Genomic DNA, 23135 nt, shown 5'->3' on the forward strand with positions numbered 1-23135 from the left:
AAGGTTCCAAGATCATTAAATTGCATGGAGGTCCTTCCACAAACCCATCCTATGTTCAGCTTGGCCATGGACTCAGTCCAAACACTATATATTGTGTACATTTAATTTTACTGTAAAATGTAAACAGTACTGACATTTTGGCTTATGAACTTCTGTGGTCACTGTGAAATAAAACAGAAAAAACATTGTGAACATTTAATGGACCTCTAGGATTTATCCAAAACACTCTTGTTAGGGGCAGCTGTGTAAATGGAGAAAATAAATCAATAAAAAGCAACAGCTTCGAGTTGCTGCAACAAAGGTTTCCCTTCAGTTTTAGCAGAGCTTTCAATGCAAATCCTTTCCTGGTTCAGGAAAGGGTTTGCATCAGAATCCCCTGCTAAAATGAAGGTGGTGGTGGGGAAAACATTCATTTTAGCAGCACCATGGGGATCTGGGTTGTGGAGCAAAAAAGCTTGTGCTTTAAGGAAAATGAATATGCTTTAAGGAAAAGGACAATACTTGAAGTAGTAGAGCACCTGCATAGCCAGTAGAATGTCTCTGACACCTCCACTTTTTAAAAAGGAGAACTGGTAGCAAGGCTGGGGAAACCCTTTCCCTAATACAGTGGTACCTCGTGTTACAGATGCTTCAGGTTACAGAGGCTTCAGGATACAGACTCTGCTAACCCAAAAATAGTACCTCGGGTTAAAAACTTTGCTTCAGGATGAGAACAGAAATTGTGCGGTGGCGGCGGCAGCGGGAGGCCCCATTAGCTAAAGTAGTACCACAGGTTAAGAACAGTTTCAGGTTAAGAACAGACCTCCAGAACAAATTAAGTTCTTAACCCAAGGTACCACTGTACCTGATATCACTGCCAGGTTGAGCAGCAGTGGATTAGATGAACCCATTATCTGTCTCAATATAATGAAGCATGTGATAGTACAAGAAGACATAACATTATACTGTACATATATTTGGGATATATATTTAAATTTTAATCTCTCAACTTTTGGTTTATGAGCTTCATGTGTCACTGAAAAATTAAACAAAGAATTTCAGTGTGTTCAAACTACATATATACAGCTCAGGGGGGAAGGGGGATGGCTCAGTGGTAGAAGTACATGCCTTGAATGAAGAAAGTCCCAGGTTCAATTCCTATTATCTCCACAAAGGAGAAGGAAAAGATCCCTGTCTGAAACCTTGGAGAATTACTGCTAGTCATGGTAGACAGTACAGAACTAAATTATAGATCATTTGGTCTGACTCGGTATACAGCGGCTTCTTATGTTCCTATGTGTCATGGCCACCTGAAACAAAGCTGTCGTACCCAAGACCTCAAGCAAAGATGCTTTGAACAAAGGATCCACCAGTAAATCATCCCATTTCAAACTGGCGTATTAATAGTATTGAGGGCCACAATGTATACATTGTCTGTATGAAATTTACATGCCTTAAAAAAAAAAAATGGCCTGCTGGGAACACTGTGATGGGGGAAACCATTGCAATGAACAACAGGTTATGATATTTGCTTTTTGGTTAGTTAGTTAGTTTTAGAAATATTTTTATTGATTTTTAATTTCAAGTAACAAAAGTAACAAAACATATCCACACTCTTGTTGATTTGTTTGCTCACGGAATTTAGATTCTACTTTTTAACATAAAAAGCACAGGGAACCCATGGTGGTTAGAATCTCCTCCAAATTATTTCTAGCCGTGTTCTCCATTTGAATTCACTAGTTAATTGTTGTATGGCATACTGAATTTTATAGCATTTAGTTAATTTAAAATTTTAGCTTAGAGATAAAATAGGAGAGCATTATGTTCTATGATAACGTTTCCCTCATGTCTTACCAGCTGCTTTGACAGGCACATCCTTCTTTGGGAGCTTGGCTGAAACACAAACATAAAAGGAGAAATAGTTGGTTATTGCATATCTGGAACAGGTGTATTATCAGTATGTTTAAAGAAAGCAAAGATTTGAAAATATAAGCATATTTACCTGTTTCTACTGGCTTTTCTTTTTTGTGTGGTTCTACAAAGTTGGAGGAACAAAGCCGGATAAATTATTTCTGCATTTTGAGGTTCACAGTGAATATTAGAACCATTACACAGAATGAGATAGCAGACTGAAATTGCACAACTTTCAAATGCATTACTTTAGCATGCAGGCAGGAGGCCATATTTTGAATGTTCCCCCCATATAACCAACTTCTGCATGTAATAAGTTGGGGCATGAATGAGCAGGCTATGCAAAATATTTTTAATGTACCAGTTTACTAGATGCATGGAGTGGGCAACATTGAGAAATACCTAAACTGAGTTTAATATTGTACTAGCAGTAGTTTGATTATGATCTTGATCTAACATGGTAGAATGCGCTCAAGCACTTTGTTGGATTCCACTCAGAAGTGGGGAAAGGGTTTTTTTTAGCTTGAGGGATGGATAATTGTGGTGGCCATGGCCAGAGACAAACATGGGTGGGGCCTGAGGTAAAATGGGTAGATAAATAGATGTGATGTTTTGGCTCCGGCTACTGAGTGCTGAGACTCTTTTGGTTCCCCCAATGGTTGTTTTTTTAAAAAATGGGCCCGGCCCTCTAAATGTTCAGAGGGCATTCAGCTTCAACCTCTGCGCGATGTCAGGACATTGCAGGATGCCACGCAACATCACGTGCATGACATCAGGACATTATGTCAGGCCCCCTCAATCATGTTGAGAAGATGGCACCTCTGTTACAGCAGGTTACATTCCAAACATACAAAATTCAAAGGTTTCTGCACCCAGCTGTAGAAACATTATCACAGTTCAAGAACACACTGCAGTTAGGTAAAAGGACTTGGGGAACAGCACCAGAGAGGGGTATGGCCTAGGGCAGGCACGTCCAACTCTCAAGTGACAGCAATCTACTCACAGTATTAAAAAAACAGGCAGTGATCTACCTCCATTGTCATTGGAGGATGGACAAGAGTTGTTGAGCTTCTTTTAGGAAGCCAGAGTTGTTTTTGGAGGAATATCACTAAGGGTTCGAAGATCGACCAGGATCAACCAGGGCACCCTGCCATTGACCAGTGGATCGCGATCAACTTGTTGGACATGTCTGGCCTAGGGAAAGCCCTATGTTCCAGATGGAGAGGCCTGGAGGGCCTTATGTAACTGTTTCTGTGTTTATTATTTTGAAATTCCTCATGTCATTGCCTTTGATTAAGATCAAACTACGTGAACACTTCTCTATGAGCAGACTCTTATTCATTGGGCTCACACCCCACCTGCCATCAATGGCCTTCTATCTTCACACTAGGGGAAGGGATAGCAGAAGGAGTATGGGTCATGTGTGTACATGAAAACTGGCAAGAGAAGAGAGGATATTTGGGTGTCTGGTGAAGATATGCTTGCATGATCTTGAGGACTTGCTAAGCCAATTAGGGAGTTGTTTGTCCTTCCCCATGAGAGAAGCCTAAGGTTGTCTACTACGTTCAGGGAAGCTATGAACCAATGACTTTTTAGATCACAGCTCAGATCTTAGCCTGCATGCTAGAGTAATTCACACACAGCAATAGACTAAGTACTTGGTTCTAAATAGTATACCTTGTTTGCAAACCAACCAATTCTCAACAATCTTAATGTATGTTTGGTAGCAGACATGTCCTTTAAATAACCTCTATTGTCAAAAACGCTGATATGTCATTTGAAAATCTCATCAATATAGTTTTGATGTAAATTCATAGTTTGCTGAAATATGCTTCAGATTTTTTCTCACAGCTAGCTTGCTCCCCCTGCCTGATTCATGCAGAAATCTCATTGTTCAAGTAATGTTTTCAGTGTACTCAATATGATTACTGAAAAACATGAATCATGGCATCACATCTGTCAGCTTCTTACAACTGCCCCTGACAACACACACGTATGCTCCCAGTAAAATTATGATAGGAGAAAGATGTTCTGAAGTAAAGCTTTAAATGGAGTTTTGGGCAGATCACTATATATACACCTATGTCCATGTTATTAATAATTAGAGGGAACCAGATTATGTTGCTGAAAGTGCTGGAGAAAATCTATAACACACTCTAGGCACTGAGGTTCCATGATGTCCAAACATGGTTTCTTGGAAACAGAGGCATTGGGATTTAGTGGACTCCACAGAAGGACCTCTGTTAGGCCTCTGCTACTGCCATGAGCCTGCACTGCAGTAGCCAAGGCCATGAGGAACTTGGGGAAACTTTGCAGTACATGTTTCTGTACTGCAGTAGCCAAGATGGTACCCACAAGATGTTACTCAACTCCACCTCCCATTAACCCTACCCAGCATGGCCAATGGTAAATAAGTGGGAAGTGGATTAAGGCATTTCTTTGAAATCCTATCCCCTCTTCTTTATAAGCCTCTTTAGGCCACAAAATATGGGTATTTAAATGTTTTACAGAGTTTATTTTACGTTTTGCAATTTCTTTTAAATCCTGTATCACTCATACAGTTTTAAATTAGATAATCCAAATCTGCAGCTTTGAGTGCCATAACTCTACAAAATTCATCTTTCAGCTTAGACATTTAATTCTTTCAAATTTTCACATTCAAATATCCTCACACATAACTTCATAGTTTCAACACTGAGGAATGAGAGCTTAGGCTGTAATCCAACCCCTTGGCTGGCAGCAACAGGGCTTGATGGAATGGCATCACCCATGGTGAAGAGGGTCATATTGGACATGTTGCCAGATTAGACATCATGTGGCAGAAGCAAGGCTGGCTCAGAATCCAGCAGATCCTATGCTGGCCCAATCCCACCTCCTTCCTTTTTTGTTTTAGGGGGATTTCATAGGCTGTGGGCAGTGGTGATACCACCAGAGGTAGCTTCTGCCTGAGCACTGCTTGGACAGGCAAACTGTGGTGTACTTTTGTTGGTGGGGATTTACCACTAGCAGAGGCTGGTGAAGCCAGGCAAGCCCCACCCCAGGCAGCACAGTTAGCTATTTTATTTTTATTGTTGCATTCTGGCAAATCATCTATCTTAAAGCAGCATGGTCCTAGAAAAAATTCACAAATTCCGGCTTATTCTTTTAGTAGGCAAAATATTAAAAAAACAGAGATTGGTTTGCATAGCCTCTGCAAGCCTACCTGCTATTGACTTCTTGGCAACTGGGGGGGGGTGAATGGAAAAGGGAAATTGTTTATTTTTCTTGTATGTACCACAGTGGAGTTTTGTACAGGAAATAGTAATTGCTTTATAATATAGATATAATTCTGCTGTAGGATGTCTTCGTTCAGCTGAGAAACACTTATACAATTCCCCTGAACATGCTTTAAGTGTTGATTTTATATTTCCAAAGGAAACATATACTTCAGAATGCAAGGTCTTCTTTAAAACAAAGGAATCATATGCTGTCAAGGAAGAGTAGTATTTGGCCCCCAGGAGCCTGCAGTTGTTTCATGCTATGCTATCTAGGGAACAGAACTATTAACCATAACTTGCAGTACATTTGTCAACTGCTATGAAGGCTATCCTGGTCAGTAAGTGGCGTGCTAATGAAGTCCCTTCTGACACACAGTGGTTAGATAAAGTCTGGGATATAGCCTATAATGTGGAATTGACCCATCAAAGGTTAGTAAGCTTAGACAGGTGTTTATGGCTCATTTCTCACACATGGATAGGATTGTGGTTTGCTGTTCCCATTTATGATAGGGGAGGATTAAAGCAGAAATGCACTCACAGCACACATCATTGTGTGCACCATGACATGTGAATGCTGTCAACAAGAAGCTCTCCATATAGTCTTTGTTTTGCGCTTATTGATCACTGACCACTTTGTAATAATTTTTGTTGCCATTAGGCTGACTGCACCCTTTTCAATTTCTGTCTTAAAAGTTTTATAACTGCTGTTGAATCCATCTGTTTGGTAATTAATTAATAACACAAGACTTACTGCTAATGTCTCATCGTGTTGGGTAACACTGTATCCAGTATTTTGAATGAATCTATCACATTATGTGGATTGTGTGATATATATTGCTTGCAAAAACTATAATAAATCAAGTGTGTAAAAAAATTCAATAAAGTTTCTCTTCCTTAACACAGTGGGAGGAAAATAACATTGTTCTGATGTATTTCATTTTGGATTAAAAATAGTTAATTTGAGGACAGATAAGTACAACTCCCTCGAGGGGGGTATCTCAAGAATGATACCTCATTTGAAGCTCCACCCAATTCAGTCTTCTTCATTGTAAAAAATGCTGTCCTGACAACATGCAGGATGGACAAGAGGGGAGGTCTTCACACAACGCATAAACCAGGCATAGGCAAACTCAGCCCTCTAGATGTTTTGGGACTACAACTCCCATCATCCCTAGCTAACAGGACCACTGGTCAGGGATGCTGGGAACTGTAGTCCCCAAACAGCTGGAGGGCCAAGTTTGCCTATGCCTGGCATGAACTGTAGCATTTGCTTCTGCAAAATATTGTGGTGACTACCAATTTGGATAGCTTTAAAACGGGTTTACACAAATCCATGGAGAACAAGGCTATTGATTGCTACTAGCCATCATTGCTGTATGCTACCTGCTGGTATCGGAGGCAGTCTTCTTCTATATATCAATTGCTGAGGAGCACAAGAGGCAAGAGGGTTGTTGTACTGATATCCTGTCTGAAGGCTTGCCATGGGTATCTTGTTGCCCATTGTAAGCCCAGGATACTAGCCTAGATGGGTTCTTCTCTCTGCCTCAACCTTGCCACCAGCCTGCTTCATCCCAGCCCCATTCAGGTAAGGTGCACTGACAGCAGTGTCGAGAGGTCAGCTCCATGGCTCTGCCCCACCACATAGGCTGTTATCATTTAATGGTCAGCAGACCAAGTTGCTAAGTGCCTCTTTTGAAATAGAAAATACAAGGAAATGGCCAGCAGGCGTTTTTTCAGTAGCTGCCAAACAGCTGGAAAGTCTTGGACTGTTCTGCCTCTGTAGCTCAGTATGATGTGGTCTAAGTCTGTGGGTGATATTCAACCACGTTTCATTCACAGTTGGCCCACTGAAGTTAATGAACACGACTACATCATGTCTTCTAATTTCATCATGTCTGCTCTGAGTAGAATACCACCCTGTGTGTCTATGAAAAGGAGTGGGGCGGAGGGGAACTTGAGTGTTGGTGTCAGAACTGAATCAGAAGCAGAAAAATGGCTCTGGCCTCTGGAAGGCACCTTTGGGTGGGGCTTCCTCTCTGGGGATGATGAGGAGCAGTGGGATATACTGCAAATTATACAGTGAGTTGACTTGGGTGCAATACATCTATTATAGAAACATTGTAAGTCTCTGGCGAATTCTTCCTCCAAAGGAAACTAGTCCCTGGTAAGCACTGCTACTGGGGCTTCCACACTTATCAGAAAGCATGTTCTCCTTCATGGAGAGAATGTGTTGCGGTGGGGTCTGCTGAGCCACCCCTCTGTTACCAGGCAGGGTCTCTAAAGATGGCCTGGGGCAGCGATTGGTTCACTGGGTTGCTGGGGTAAAAGTTATGTTGCAGTTTTGGTGGGAGGGGTAAAATGTTTAAATACTCTGCACGCAGCCTGGAGCTTTCTCTTTGCTGCATGCAATGGATCATCCGCCCACCCGCCCTTGAGTAAGGGGTTGTTGCATTGACCTTGCTATGCCTGTCATGGGGTCGTCTGCCGTTGGGGCAGGGGCCTGGTAGGAATTTTGTCCATCTGGCTGATTGGCTGGGCCATTTGGTTTTTGCCTACTGCGTAGCAAATCGTCACAACTTGTAAGGTTGCAGTTAGGCACTGGTTATAAATTGGTGGAAGAGGGGTTAGGATAGGCTGGGCCTGCCCCTCCATGGTTGCTGCGGAAAGGGAATTCCGTTAAAGGAATCCTGGGGCTTGCCATCTTTTCGTCCAATCCCTGGAATGGGACTAGGGCCGGCAAGCCTTCAGGGAGCATGTGGATGAGAATTGAGGGTCTGTGACTCAGCTCCATTTCTCCCCGACTTGCTTTCCCCCACACTGTCTTTCGGTGGTGCCCGGAAGTCAGTTCTGTCCCCAGGCAGGGGGACAGATAGTCTTAACCAATGCCTAAACAACCACTCACGGTTTGGTATTTAAATAAAGTTGTGGCCAAAATTATGCCAAAAACCTTAAACAAAAATTAAGTGTACATTGTGAGTTATTTGGGGGGTGGCTTGGGGACCTCGACACGCATAGGTTGTGTGTACATATATCATCAGTGAAGGATTTTCTTTCTTAACATGCAACACTTGTTATGACACATGTTAGGAACTACCCAACACAAACCAAAAAGAACATTAACTTGCAGAACCCAGCAGATGGTGCTATGATGCAATGAAATGCACCATAACCAGAGCAGTTGATTGAATACATTGAAAATAAAGCAAGAGAAAACAATTTAATCACTTACCTGGTGCTGCTACTTTTACAGAAGCTGGTTGGGCTGCAGGAGCTTTTGCTGGCTCTTAAAATGAGAACAAATTAAAGCAATTACTACAAAGCATTCTACAGCAAAAACACAGGGACATGGGGAAATTTCAGATGAAAAAGATTGCCCTTAGCATCTCTTGCATAGGTGAGCAGAGAAAGAAGATTATTAAAAACAAAGTGCCTATCTGCATTCTACTCAATCAAAGGCATGGAAAAAGTAATGAGCAAAAATGGTTATTTGGAACCACTTGATACTTGCTTTCATTAACAAATATGGTTTTACTATTGTATCACTCTGCGCTGCATCTTAGTACAGTAGTAGTTTTCTTAGTCACATGCAACATTTGCATATATGGCAGAAATAGTTATGGGGAAATGCTCCCCCCCCTCAAGGAAAGTGCAACCTTCTGAAAACACACAGCATTAAGAGTTTCCAGGATTCTTGAGGATTCAGAAAAAAAATAATACTACTACAGGCTGTTTCCTGAATCTCTAGCCTAGATTAGAGTCACCTGTGCTGTGCTAGTGTCAGAAACACATAGAACTGTGAGGGTAATGTCACTGCAGCAGGAAACAGAAGATGTTTCGGTTGCCCTTGTTTTTGTCACAGTTCTCTTTCCCCCTTTTCTTCCGCTGGAATACACGTCTTAAACAATAGGTTAAATAAAAAGAATCCCTTTCGCCAGTCCCAGCCCTACCCTTATGCTGAGCGAGGCAGCTACCTTAGGCAGCTGATTTTGGGTGTCATGAAAGGGAAGCAAATTCTTTGTTGTTTGTTTTATTTTATATTATTTTAATTGCCTGGGAGGTGGAGAGACAATGGCGGGATTTTCTGCCTCTGGTGCCCAAATAACTTGACTGGCCTTGGATATATGCATCCTCATGGCATGGGGTGGGAGTAGCATTGGGTACTCTGCCTCAGGCAGCAGAATGCCTTGGGCCAGCTTGGCCATCCATTTTGTGAGGGTGGAGTTAGTGCTAATAGCACAGTTCTATGCATGTTTTCTCAGAAGCGAGCCCCACTCTGCTCAACAGGGCTTATTCCCAGGTTGCAATAAGAACTGTTATTATACCTCAAGTCAGGTATAGGGAACCTTTGGGCCTACACATGTTGTTGAACTACAACTCCCATCATCCTTGGCCACTGGCCATGCTTACTAGGGCTGATGGGAGTTGTAATTCAGCAACATCTGGAGGTATCTTCACACCATTATATTATACCTGTGTAAATAATACATAGAAAGGACTTTAATGAAGAGTCACTTGTTTCCCACTGAATACAGCTCCACTGAAATGGAGACTGAAGAACAGTCAAGCTTAGGCAAGTGCTTCCTATATGTTTAAGGTCACGTCATACACAGAAAAGCACAGATGCACAAGCTTCCCAGCTTTTCTTTCCAGTTCTTGACCACCAAGAACATGTTCAGCTGAGATCACAGCTGACATTTCATTCCCCATGAAAGCTCTGCTTTTTCGAGACGTTAGATTAAAAAAAAAAATGAGGAAGGGAGGCAATAACTGTCAGTCACAAACAGGAATGCGGAATTGGAAATACAGTGTGAATTGATTTAGAATGGAAGAGGCAGCTGAAGTCTAAACATGTCATTTTAGAATTATAAATGGTGTCACCACCTCCTTATTTGCATCTTCTTGCAATTTCATAGCACTATCCTATGAATGCCTCTTCAGACATATGTCCCATTGAGCACAATGGAACCTGCTGTCAGGTAAGGGAATAAACGAACGAGCTGTTTTTAATTTGAGTACATTGAATCGCTATCATTTGGGTACATTGGAACAGGCTGTTTTAAAACTGAGCTATATAAAAAACAGGAGTACAACCACAACTAAAAACGAGACATACTTTTGAGGTCTTTTGTCAAAACAGCTTCTTTCTTATCTGCAAGAATAAAACACACACAGAGGAATTAGCAGCGGCACTGTACCAAATGCTATCACATATATTTACAAGTGATTCGATAACACAAATGCCCAAAGAACACATTTGGAGTCTTCATCCTTCATTTTGCAACACAGCACAACCTCAGGTAGAAAGACAGCCAATAGGATTTATCTGATCATCACAAAAAGAACCATATTTATTGTTTTATTTTTCGCAGGATTCCTATTAAATGCCCTTTCTTTGATCAAAAGCAATAAAACGCCTAGAAATTTCAAGGGGAAACTCAATTATTCTTGGGTGTACGCACACTGCTCTCTGAACTAAAAATATTCCTGGGTTAATCTGCTGCCTCTACTAGCATGTTTTCTAGGAATCACTTCAAAGCATGCTAATTACCACATTGAGATGAAATTAATCATAAAGCAGCTTTCGGCCATGGGGGTCTGCTGAAGCATTCAAGAAACGCTTTATAGTTGCCAGATATGGAAATTTTAAAAGGTGTCACTTGTAGTTGATATGAATCATTTATCACAATAATCTGCCATTACTGGAAGCTATAAAACCTGAATACACAGGCAGCATTATATGCAATACCAGATGTGAGCTACAATTAAATACCCTGAGCTCACTCAAAAATATTCTGAAATATTGGGATAGTGTGATATATTTTGGATAAAGAATATATTTTAAATACCTTCTTCATAGCTTCATAGTCCATACAAGTGTATTTCATTGTTGGCCTATTTTTCATAGTTAACATCCTGATGCTCCAAAAGAGTCAAATAAGGAGGTGATGGAATACTGCATGAACACTCAGGAGTATTCTCTCTCGCTTTCTTTTTCTCTATCTCTCTACATATATATATGAGGTTTACATAAACACAATAAAATACAATGGCATTTAATAAAATTTCCTTTAAAATAATAAAAATGAGTTTAAAAACAAAATTATGTAGCACAAATAAAATTTAGCAGTGTTTTAATAAATTAAGTCTACATCTCCTTCGAATATCTTAATGGTTATCTTGGACTGTGAGTACTCCTCACTATACATTCATTATATGATCAGTTCCTTATTCAACATGCATTGTATCTATTGGAGAATGAGGATCTTAAGTTTTCAAAACTGACCAGTAGTGAGATACAACTATCTGAGCTGCAACTATGAAAAGAAGTTCAATCGCAAATCAGATGTTTATAATGTTGCCAGGATTTTTAGTATGCTGCATGCATTAGTAAATTACTCATCAGTAAATCTCATTTCTTAATAGTTCACAGGTTTATAAAGTAGCTTCCTCTCGCTCCTGTCCAGTGATGTTGAACAAATACTGGAGAACTTAACTGAATTCCCATTCTGACATGGAAGTAATATAACAATGAAATTATGGCCTGGACAGAGTAGCCACCTTTTGACGAAGGAATCAGCAGGCCACCAGTTCAAGCAGTAAAACTGAAGTCATAGAGGTATATTGTGCCTGACTGACAAAAACAGACCAGGATTTCTTAAAATAAGCAGTACTAGCGAAAGTAGTGAAACTAATTATACTGGCACATTTGAAAAGAAAAGTAATGCTTTATGAGGGGATCATAAAAACTAGGAATAGTAGCAATAATGTGAACGTTTTCAAGAAATGCAAGCCACACATTAATTATAATGGATTAGGAAATATCAATCATTTTAGCAAGTAGGAGGAGGGAATTATATTTTGCAAGGTCAAGTATAGTTTGTCACCTTGCATCCCCCCACCCCAAAATTCTTACATCAAACATGATATTATTATGAACTCTAGAGAAGGGCTTGCCAATATTTTGGGGTCTGTGGACACATTTACAAACTGAATAAACTGCAGTGGGCACCATACACATGCCACAACTCTCTTCTATATCCCCCCAAATCCACCTGACACAATTGGACTTGAAAAAAGCCTTTTGTTGCCTAAGGAAGGCTTCTTTGAAGCATAAATTCAGCTGAGGGACAGGTGGACGATGGGACCCTGCAGGCTCCAAGGCATGGGAGTGAGGGACGGAATATCAGGACGAGGGACGGAAGTACTATCTTCACAGTAGTAATAAAAACAGCTTGACTACTTTTTTCCAGTTGGAGAACAAGTGGTTCTAGAAAAGAAATACTGTACAGGTAAACACTCTGTTTCTTCATTTTAACAAGCAAATATTTTGACAAACATGATCTGTCTATAACCGTGTGTGTGTGAATATATATATATGAAAACAGAAAAGCTCAGTCTCTTTCTTTCGGCACAAGCCACTCAATTTTACCTCAGGCCTTGTTCAACATTCCTTTGAAGTAAACTAGCAGCAATACAGTAGCTGCAAATGACATCTAAACAACACACAGGGTGATAAAAACTAAAGCCCCCCCTTTGTGTCTTTCATACAACTATATCCCTAGGTGGTTTATAATAAACTGCTATGCGATACTGCTATTTTTCAGAAAATAGACACTTGGAACATATTTTTTTTAACTGAATCTTGAGTGAGTGTGAATCCCAGGTTTATGTTGCCAAGCCTTCACAAAAATGTTTTGGAGAGTGTGCAATTTAGGACAATGACAGACCAGCTTAGGCCATCTAAGACAGGGATGAGAAACCTTTGGCCCTTCAAATGTTGCTGGACTACAAATCACATCATCCCTGACTATTGGCAATGCTTGCTAAGGTTGGTGGAAATTGGAGTTCAACCGGATGTGGAAGGCCACAGGTAGATTTCCAACCTCTTGATTTAAGATTTCATAGAAAGGCAACTGTCCAAGTAACTATGATGAGGCTTAAACTCAACACCATTCCATTCCATTTCAGCTACCACTATAATGTTTCTTTTGTTTAGTAAATAGCCATGGCCATGACTCTCTTTCATTATGCAGACTTGGGCCAAAGTGTTGACAGATAAACTAAATTGTTTAATATGTTTCTAGAAGATGAGCAAAAACAGGGAAATGTCTTTCTTCTTCCCTTCCCGGGTTGGAAGTTTGTATCAAGGGGTGTATGCAAGAGGTTAATAGTCTGGCAGTCCTCGAAATGGGTCTGAAAGACACACAGAAGACTTGCTCACTCTATTAAGGCATTAGTGTTTCCCTTGGAAATCTGATGGGGAGCAATATCTGTTGGTGTTCATGCCAAGGACCTTCTGCCATCCAACATATATTGTAAATAAAACCTTGCATGACAGAACTCGTGTCCTATACAACTTGGGATGTAAGTACCTAAAAGGGCACATCCCCCAGTATTGACCATCTCAGGTCCTACAATCAGTAGGTGAGGGCCTGTTGATGGTGGTTCAATTGGCTACTGCCTGGTTGCACTGATGCATGTCAGGACCTTTTTGGTGGTGGTTCCCCATTTGTAGAATGTCTTCCCTGGTAAGGTGCATCTGTCTCTGTCATTAATGTTAAAGTTAAAAACATTTCTGTTTGTGCAAGCATTTGGTAGCTGGAAGAGACATTCCTGACCATATTTTGGGGGGTGGGAACATTCCAGCTGTGAGTGGGACTGAAGTCAGTTGAGGGCTTGGCCAGACCTGAAACTGAACAGTGTGCACTCGGCTTTCTCACTCTCCGTTTCTGTCTCTCTCACTCCTTTTTCTTTCTCTCTTCCCTTGCTCTTGCTTAAAAAAATAAATAACTCTCCTGGCCATTCACACGAAATCAGGCTGAGGGCTGTATGTGCCCCTGGGTCCACAGGACACCCACTGTGCTGTAGAGGCTCAGGTGCTCTAATGGACCGGGAACATAAGAACATAAGAGGAGCCTGGTGGATCAGGCCAATTGCCCATATAGTCCAGCATCCTTTACTCACAGTGGCCAATGAGAAACCCACAAGCATGATCTGAGCACATCAGCACTGCTCCCTTTTGTGCTTTCCAGCCACTGGTATTCAGAAGCCTACTGCCAGAATGCCAGACATGCTAGAAATAAAGAGGTGCCATACAAGATATTTCACTAGGGAAGGAAGGATCATTTCCCCCTTATATTTCGAATCCATACAGTGCAATCCTATGCATACTTACTGAGAAGTTCCATTTTGTCCAGTAGAACTTACTCCACTGGAAGTGTGCTTAGGATTCTGGCCTTACTGCTATTACTGACTTGCTGCAAAAATAAATTACTAATGAAATGACTGAAGTCTTTCCGACTTTCGGCTCACCGTCTATAAACCGATCAGTGGTTCCACTTACATGGTTATATAAATCTAGCATAACCACTTCCAAGTGCTTCCAAGAAACTAGATAAGCAGAAGGTTTCTAGATACAGTATGTCAGCCACATGTGTGAAATCATTTCCTGCACATTTGACACATTAATGGGGGCTTTTAAACCAATACATCATGCATGGATGGTACTTAACGTTCCATTTGCTGCCCTGAGCAAAGTGTCCAAATGTGTTAAAATAAAAGCAGCAGCAGGTGGCATACATTGTCTGAAAAATAGCTTAGCATCTGAACATTTTAGTCAATGAGAGGCCATTCTTCATACAGACCAGTCTTAAATAGCAGATTTGCCTGACTTTATATATTTGTTGCTGAGCAATATATTTTATTTCTATCCAGCGATCTAAAAGCTAGATATCTATCTGGCCAAAGTCAAGAATGAACTAAAATTAAATCAAAGCCATTTCCAAAGCAACTGCTATCAACTATACAGCAAAACTCTACATCCATGTCTGAGTGTATTTGAAAAGCCTGATAAGAAGAACTTGTTTATATTTGAGATTATGTTGTTGGGATGAAATCAGGGTTATCAAACATACATTTAGGGTTATTGTGGTGGTGGTTGGTTGGGAAGAGGCCTGGTTACAGTTATTTTGTTTTCAGCTGGATTTTAATTGAATATTTTTCAGGCAAATCCAATCTAAAACTGTCTGTTTAGAGCTCAAATATACAGCAAGCTATACATTTTAACATATAATTACAAGTGTATATTTTCAATGTGATTGCAGTGATTTGCTGCAATTCACAAGCACTCCTGTATACTTAGGCTATCCTATTCCCTGTAATGGAAGATGTAGCACTAGATGCATCTCTCTTTCTGCACTGGAAACTGCCCTGCAGTTACTGGGAAACCCCACTTGTGCAGAAGCTCCAGAAGTGACCATAAGATGCACCATAAGAAAGGATCTTGATCTAAGCATTTGTTTTCCAATTAGATGCAGATTGACTGGATAAATTGTGATGGAGAAGCTGCTGTTGGCCTGCATTTGTTTGAGGATAGTAGTGGCTTCCTAAGAACTTTCAGTGCCCTTAACAAATAACAGTTCCCAGGATTCTTTGGGGGAAGTCATGGCTGTTTAAACTGGTATAATACCACTCTAAATATACAGTGCAGATGAGGTCTCTGTATTCATTTACAGAACCTCCATTTTTAATCAACAATAAGGATACTCAACACATCATGGCTACGTAAAAATGATTGCCTAGAACATTAGAAAAAAATAAATTAGAAATATATCTGATTACTTTTTAAAATTGTAGTGGGTTACTTTGATTTTTGCCTTGTTAATTTTTGTATTAATTTTATATGTGTTAATTAATAAAACATAGCAACATCCAGAAAGCTATTGCATATGACTCAAAGCAAGATGAGCAAATAGAAAACCATTTCATTCAAATATTTTATGAAAGAAACTATCTGTTATGTGACATTGACCTGTGTTTCTATTTTGCAGTGTTTACTGCTGCTTAGCTTAGAAAATCTTTAACTAAAAAGGAATGAGTATTACTTCCCGTTACTCCAACAGTTACACAAATGGATCCTTGTATACTAGTGTCGCATGTAGAACCCTGAAACTGCACAATCTACAGTCAAGAAGATGAGGACTGAATTCCCATAATGTATTATCTATTCGATGCTGAGCTGGGCAAGTGTATTGGCAAAACAGCAACAGCAATGGCTCACCTCTCTGAAATGGTATGGGAGAATGAGATGCTAATGTTCAATAACAAGACGAAGATCTACCAGGCTGGCATGTTGAGCACACTTTATGGAAGAGATTCGTGGGCAACTTACAAGCGTCAGGAGCGACACCTCAATGCCCGGAAGATTTTAGACAGGATGCTTTTTCAAATAAGGATGTGCTCTCCCAAGCCCACATTCCCAAGATGTTAATACTCCTGTCTTAGCGACGTCTCTGCTGGCTAGGTCATGACCACGATGTCCCAAGATTCCTGAGAATGTGCTCTACAGGGAGCTGGCTTCAGGCACCAGGCCCATAGGCAGACCAACTTTGCATTACAGAGATGTCTGCAAACATGACACGAAGGCTGGAGACATCAGCCCCGCCCTGTGGGAATCTCTTGCAGATGATCGCAGTGCCTGGGACAGACAGGCTGTGTATGTATAGCAGAGATCAGAGGAGGAATGACCATTGGGAGATGAACAGAGACCATTGAAAGAAATGCCATGGTGCTGTAAGAGACTTCAGAATACAGACCAGAATGGAAAAATCCAGGCAGCAATATCTTTACAGAAAAGGTTTTTATTGGCTTTGGTTTATTTGTCAGACAAGCAAAGCAAAGGGGTGCATTCAGCCAAAATGAGAGAATGCCCACCGTCACTCAGATGCAGACAACCTTTATGCTCTAAGGCAAAGCAACAGTTCAGCCCCCCTTTCCACCTCCCAGACATCCTCCTTTATGCATATTCATTGAAGCTCAACCAATTAAAAAATTGATGGTGGCCTTTCGGTTCCAAGCTGCATTCTCCACTAGGTGGTGCTGCGAGCTTATAAACTATTTGATCTTCTTACTAATTCCTAGGAAAACCACTTCTGACCGCATGCATGTAAAGATAGCTACTCACAATTCCCAGTAAAAACCACTTGACCCCCACCTGTGTGTGTGGTTTTAGCAGTTGCTCGGCTTAAGTCTGCTTTTAGAACTTTGTGGTGGGCTAGACATCCTGGGCAAACAGACAGTTTCTCAGAAACAGCTCAGCTACCATCAAAATCCCCTGACCGCATCCTCTTCCAAACTCGCTGTGTTGCAAAAATATTGTCTTTGCAAGCAGGGGCAAGCAGAGGAGAGAGAAATGTCTTTTTAGCTTTTAGTTTGCTTTCTAAGATGGCTTTCAGCTTATAAAATGGCTCCAGCCTGGCTCTCCAAAGTGGACCTCTGGTCTCCACTCCTTCAGTGCATCTGCTGCAGCATAACTGGATGCCTTCATCTGCCGCAGCTGCAACCAAGCATCTTTCTCCCATATCGGTCTCTACAGCCACAGCAGGCGCAGCGACCTTCCAACAGTTTGATCTCACTGCCAGAGGCACACTCCTCCATTGTATCCCAATGCCAACAACAACAACAACAACAGTCTATTTGATATTTGCCACTATTGCTTTGTAAGTTGAAACGAAGGTCTTACCGTCTCCTACCAAGTCATGCACTTGCTTAACAGTTCAAAGCAAGCAGCGGGTTGCTTTATCACCACACGAGCTGAATGTAAGACCTTGCCCCAAGTAACAAAAGGATATAAAGAAGCCACTTGCTCAGGCAAAGTCTCATTAAAGTCAACAGGAGTACATCTGCTGAGGGTCTTCTCTGATATCTGTAAAATTTCAAAACTAAATGAAGGTTTGAGTTTGCAACAGGAGAAAGGATCTGTCTGATATTCTTTTGATCCAAAAGGGAACAAATACCTGCTGATTTTTTTTATATTTGCAGTGGGCATGATTGCTTTCTGCTAGGACATTGCAGCAGAATCGTTAAGAATTCTGTTATAAGTGTAGTGCAGCCTTTGCTGTGCCCATTAACCATCACAGAAGAAGAATATGCAATAATTATGGTTTTCAGTATATTATATCCCAAGCTGTCTCATTAAACCCACAAACATGCTTTGATCAGGGGGGGAAATATTATGAAAGATGTTCATTCTATGCCACAAGACTAGCTCTTCAGATCCTGCCTATCACATATTTCCTGATTGTGTGCATCTCTATGCACAAACAGGGGGGAGTTCAATGCTAATCTAAAATCACTGTTTGTTCATTAGTGCCTATTTAACTCAATTTTGGAGTATACTGTCACATTGTACACAATAATTTGCCAAAATGTGTATTTTATGTGTACTTCAGAACTTTCACACAAGAGCAAGTATGACTAAAATGGTTTCTACTGGCCCATTTTAGAAAGGGGTGTCATACATACCGGTAATTAGAAGTGCACTCTCTTAAGTGCTCAACCACATATATTTACTGCAATTATTTTCAGAACATCTGCACATACCGCTAAGCCAATCATTATACATAGAACTTAATAGAACTTCATAGAACTTAATAGCTCCAAGTCATCAAAAAGAAAAAATGGAGGGTGGCGCTGTATGAAAAGGAAGAGAACTACAATTCCAGCTGCCTAAAACTGGGCACAAATTGAAATAATCACATAATTAAGGATGCAATGGAATACCTTCCATTTATCTCTAACAACTTGTGTTGTTTCCATTGATCTCTCAAAGATGAGACATTATCAAATTCAGCAGTACATGGCTTAACATGCAAGAGCTTCAAAGGGACAAATTTCACATAGGACAAAATGGCGGAACTGTGGTTTGAACCACAAATTCTGCACCTGTGGTTTGGATTAATGCACATTAAAATGCAAAGTAAACATAATTCCTCCCCACTACCTACTTGAAGGTACGCATGAGTAGTTTTTAAGACCTCTCTAGTCCTTTTCAGGCACAGAAAAGCATATGTGGGGGCTCAAACTGGATAGGAATGTGCCCATCCTACTACCCAGTTTGAGTCCATATATGGATGAATAGAGCTTCTGGAAAATTCAAATGTACAGGGACACAGATCTGAGCTATACAGTTCAAAAGGATTGTGTGATTCATCTCTTGCTGAGCAGTAGGGATTCAGGCTGTTGAGGACTGACTTACATGTTTGAAAGTTCCATCAGTACCTACATGCTAACTTGAGGTTTGAAGTGGTACAGTCCAGCAGGACTTGCCAGAGTCTGGAAATGGAATGGTTAACTCTTTGTAGTCCTTGATAAGATTTGGTAGTTTTGTCTGAAGTTAGTAACTTGCTTCTAAATATTTGCACCCAAAAAATTATGTGGGTCATCACTGGGATTTTTAGGTTATCACCTAGGTACCAATTTCCACTGAGAGGTGGTGGGTGTGTATCTGTGTGTGTGTGTGTGTGAGAGAGAGAAAAAACCCCCAAACACTAGTATTTTGTTGTGGTGAGATTATATATATATATATATGTGTGTGTGTGTGTGTGTGTGTGTGTGTGTGTATAGCATTCCTATATCTGAAAGCAGAAAGGAGCAAAAGCTAGACAATGCCAGAAAACATCAAATGAAGAAAGCTTTGCAGGTGCAGGGGAAGAAGTGTGAAGGAATGGAGATGATAATAGTGCTAAGGGCTAGTTGTGAAGTAAGGATGAATCAGTCAGCAGTCCACAAGCTAAAACTCAAAAGGTAAGAGCATCAGTAAACCCAGATAGCCAAAATAAAAAATTATGCCTTTTGTTGTTATTTGTTATCTCAAATCTTCAAATACCGCAGAGGCCTTAACCCAGTCTCCATTTCATGCTGAGCACTATAAGATATCCCTAATCATCAACTGAACTCTTTGATCTCCCTTCCTCATAAACCACTTGCTTTAGAATATAGTGATATTTAATAGGAAGAAAGCAATAGCATAGGCAAATAGAAAAGCCCAAAAGAGAGTAATGGATATTTAGCCACAAGGGGTCACCAACATTTCTTTTGTGAACAAAATCAAATCTATTAACATAACGAAAGTTACATGAGACTTTAAAGAGGTCCTTTCTCCTCAAAACATCAAGAAGTTTAAAAATTGTCACAGGACTTTTTTTAATGTGTCTATAAAGCAGAGTAACAAAGGCCAACTTGCGAGAGAATGGCTTGGCCTTTTCTCCTCATTTCCCATGTATCGGTGCCCTTTTGAAAGCTGCAGAGATTGGCATTTCAACATCACAGTATTGATGACAATATGCCTGCTGTCATGCTATGCAAAAAGGCAGCAGGGAATGCAAACACAGGCTTGTCTCTGAAGCCTGTTCTGTGCTCAGATGGCAATATGGTAGATCCAAATATAGCCAATGATAGCCACGTATCTCCAGGTCGTAGGACTTGTTAGGCCTAAGCTACGTAAACTGTTCACCATGTGATAAAGCCATCCTTGGACTACACCACTTCAGACTACAGCTCATGTTAATGAATGAACCCTAGTTGTGGTTCCAGTTACAGATAGGTAGCCGTGTTGGTCTGCCATAGTCAAAACAAAAAAAATTCCTTCCAGTAGCACCTTAAAGACCAACTGACCTAGAACTGACCTAGTTGTGGTTGTTATTGTTGTTATTTTTAAAAGAGTTTTAAAGTTCAACACTGGGGCTTTAAACCAGTCCCAGAACAAACTGTTATCCATTTGTTTTGGCATTCTCTTCTTGTAATATGACCAGAAAGCATTCACTTAAGAAGATGGAAGGGATCTTTGAGCTCATGTAGTCCAATCCCATGTTCCCAACAGGATTTATAATGCAGGTTGCAACTACTGCATCCCAGACAGACAGCTGTCTAGAGTGAAGGAAAGCCCACTACCTCCCAAGGCAGTATGTTCCACTGTCAGGCAACTCTTACCATTAGAAAGTTTCTTTCAATATTCAGCCCAAATCTGCTTGCCTGTGATTTCCACCTATTGGTTCTAACCCTGCCCTCTGAAGCAACAGAGGACAAGTCTACTCAATCAAAGATTCAGGCTTTTGACAGTCACTTAACACTCCAACAGCTGTGAAACAATCTGCCATCTAGACTTGCCTGTGCAACTATCATGCCATGCCCAGAGCAGTAGAAGGCTGGTCTATGTGGATTTTCAAATAGGGTTGTGCCAGATATTTGTTTTGCCGGTTATGTTTGTTTAAACAAGGCTTCCAAGTCAACAACAGAATTGTCTGGTGTTGTGATCGCTGTGTGTTTCCTCCAGACCAATTAGCACCATGTTTTTGCATTATTGAAGGTCAGAGGATTAATGTGTTTTATCTACACGAACATTTTAAAAAGCTAATTAACAATCCTCGGGTTCATTTTGTGTTGAAGAGTGAAACATTCAGTGTTAGTTTACACTGCAGGAAATGAGAGCGAATAGAACGAAGACTGGAATAGAGTAAATATGAATGCAAATACGTCTCGCATTTAGAGGGATTTGGTTCAGTGATGCACCATGGATGAAAGAGCCCTATTTCTGAATTGGCAGAAATCTAAATATGTATTTGGCAATTAGAGGAACCTTTTAATGAGCCTGCAAAACAGTGACCTTTAAATACAGAAAACCAGAAGGGTTTTCAGAGAGGTTTTGAAAGGGTGTTGGCAAACCATTTTCTTTTCTTAAAAAAAATAATATTTTAGGTGACTGCCTGTCAAAATAGTCTTATATTTTCCAAGGAAAGATGGCTAATGTATGAAATGCAAGAACTCATAGAAGCAACCAGCATATGTGAAATTTGGCAGGGCAGATAGCAGAAGAGGAGCAAGAAAGCTGTTATAATTGACTCCTGTCTTCACATATCTCAACCCTAGGAAAGAAATCAGTATTTTCTAACTGAGCGCCATCTCTTTCGTTTCATAGATTTTCTGTCTGTAGATGTCTCTGCCTTCTCAAAGCTAGTCTGTAACAACTTATGCTTTCCTCCCCTCACTTATATGAAAGCTCTTTCCTGCTTATTTCCCCATCTGTTCCCCCAGCAGAGTCTCCCCACTTCGCTCTTTACCTCCTTTGACCCCTATCTAGTATTCCAAGTCCAACACACTCCTGTGTTTGTGCCCTGGAAATTCAAAACCTCCTCCATTCCTTCCATCACACAGGCTTCGGTTACTGCTAGTTTTTGCTTTGATAATAGTGCACAATCAATATTAAAGAGAACTCCTGCCAAGGAAGGCATTAGGGTAAAAAGTCTTCACAAAGAGACACAGCATCGCCTTCCTTTAGTTTTTTTCTTTAGCACAGATGTTGAACTGAAGGAGGTGCTCCTTTCAGCAAGCTGCATTTTTATTATTTTATTATCAGGTTCTGCCTGCCTGCCTGCAAAATGCTATATGAGGGATTTAAAAAAAAAGAAAACAACTGGGAAATCGGTAGATATTTGTGCATGGAAGTGATATATCTTTCATCAGTTCCATATTCATTCATTCATTCTTTCTCATCCTCCTCACAATAAAGCAAATAGGCTGCACACCTACACACACTTACTCATGAGTAAGCCTCACTGAAATTAGTGGGTGTAACACAGAGAGAATGAACACACTATTTAAAGACTTGAGGCATTACCTATAAAAGTAACTTAAACACATGAGGAAGCCAGTGGAGATGAGCGTGCAAGATCATAGGGATGTAGGACAATTCCAACAAAAATGGAAAATTAAGCAGAAATTCCTGAAGTTTCCAGGTTCATCTGTGATCAGAAATGGGAATCAACTGAGCAAATACAATTGGTGTTTGTTCACATCGCTGGCTTTTAGAAGTTCACAAATGATGCATGGGGGTTTTATACATTTTTTAGACGTTTCCTTTATATTTAATTGTATATTTATATTTTTATTTAAATAAGTGTAAATTATGTAATGTGTGTTGCATAGCCGACAGCATGACAGAAACATAGTATTTGGCAGATTATTATTTGATGTATAATTTGACAGAAACCAAACTGCAAAAGAATGGAAACAGTGCTGACAAATACATGTTGGAACAGAAATCACGGCCTTCTAACACCCCTACTAGCTCCTAGCATCCAGGGAGGCTACCTGAATATTTTAGAACCCTGGAAAACTTACAGGAGCCTCCACAAATGCAATAAGCTCCCTACT

At 40.5% G+C, this 23135-nt stretch overlaps 1 protein-coding gene across 1 annotated transcript in view; it reads right to left on the minus strand.

Moving 5' to 3' along the window:
• TRDN (triadin) overlaps positions 1 to 23135 on the minus strand; it is a 175433-nt gene that overhangs the window by 39404 nt on the left and 112894 nt on the right. The window contains exons 21-27 of the mRNA XM_083731766.1: positions 10261 to 10296; positions 8377 to 8430; positions 5093 to 5113; positions 1982 to 2014; positions 1834 to 1872; positions 988 to 1015; positions 135 to 160 (exon numbers count right to left, since the gene is read on the minus strand). Coding sequence (XP_083587892.1) covers positions 135 to 160; positions 988 to 1015; positions 1834 to 1872; positions 1982 to 2014; positions 5093 to 5113; positions 8377 to 8430; positions 10261 to 10296 — 237 coding nt within the window. The remainder of the gene's footprint in view (positions 1 to 134; positions 161 to 987; positions 1016 to 1833; positions 1873 to 1981; positions 2015 to 5092; positions 5114 to 8376; positions 8431 to 10260; positions 10297 to 23135) is intronic.

Source organism: Podarcis gaigeae (assembly GCF_964106915.1).
Source record: "Podarcis gaigeae genome assembly, chromosome: 3".
Taxonomy (NCBI): Eukaryota; Metazoa; Chordata; class Lepidosauria; order Squamata; family Lacertidae; genus Podarcis; species Podarcis gaigeae.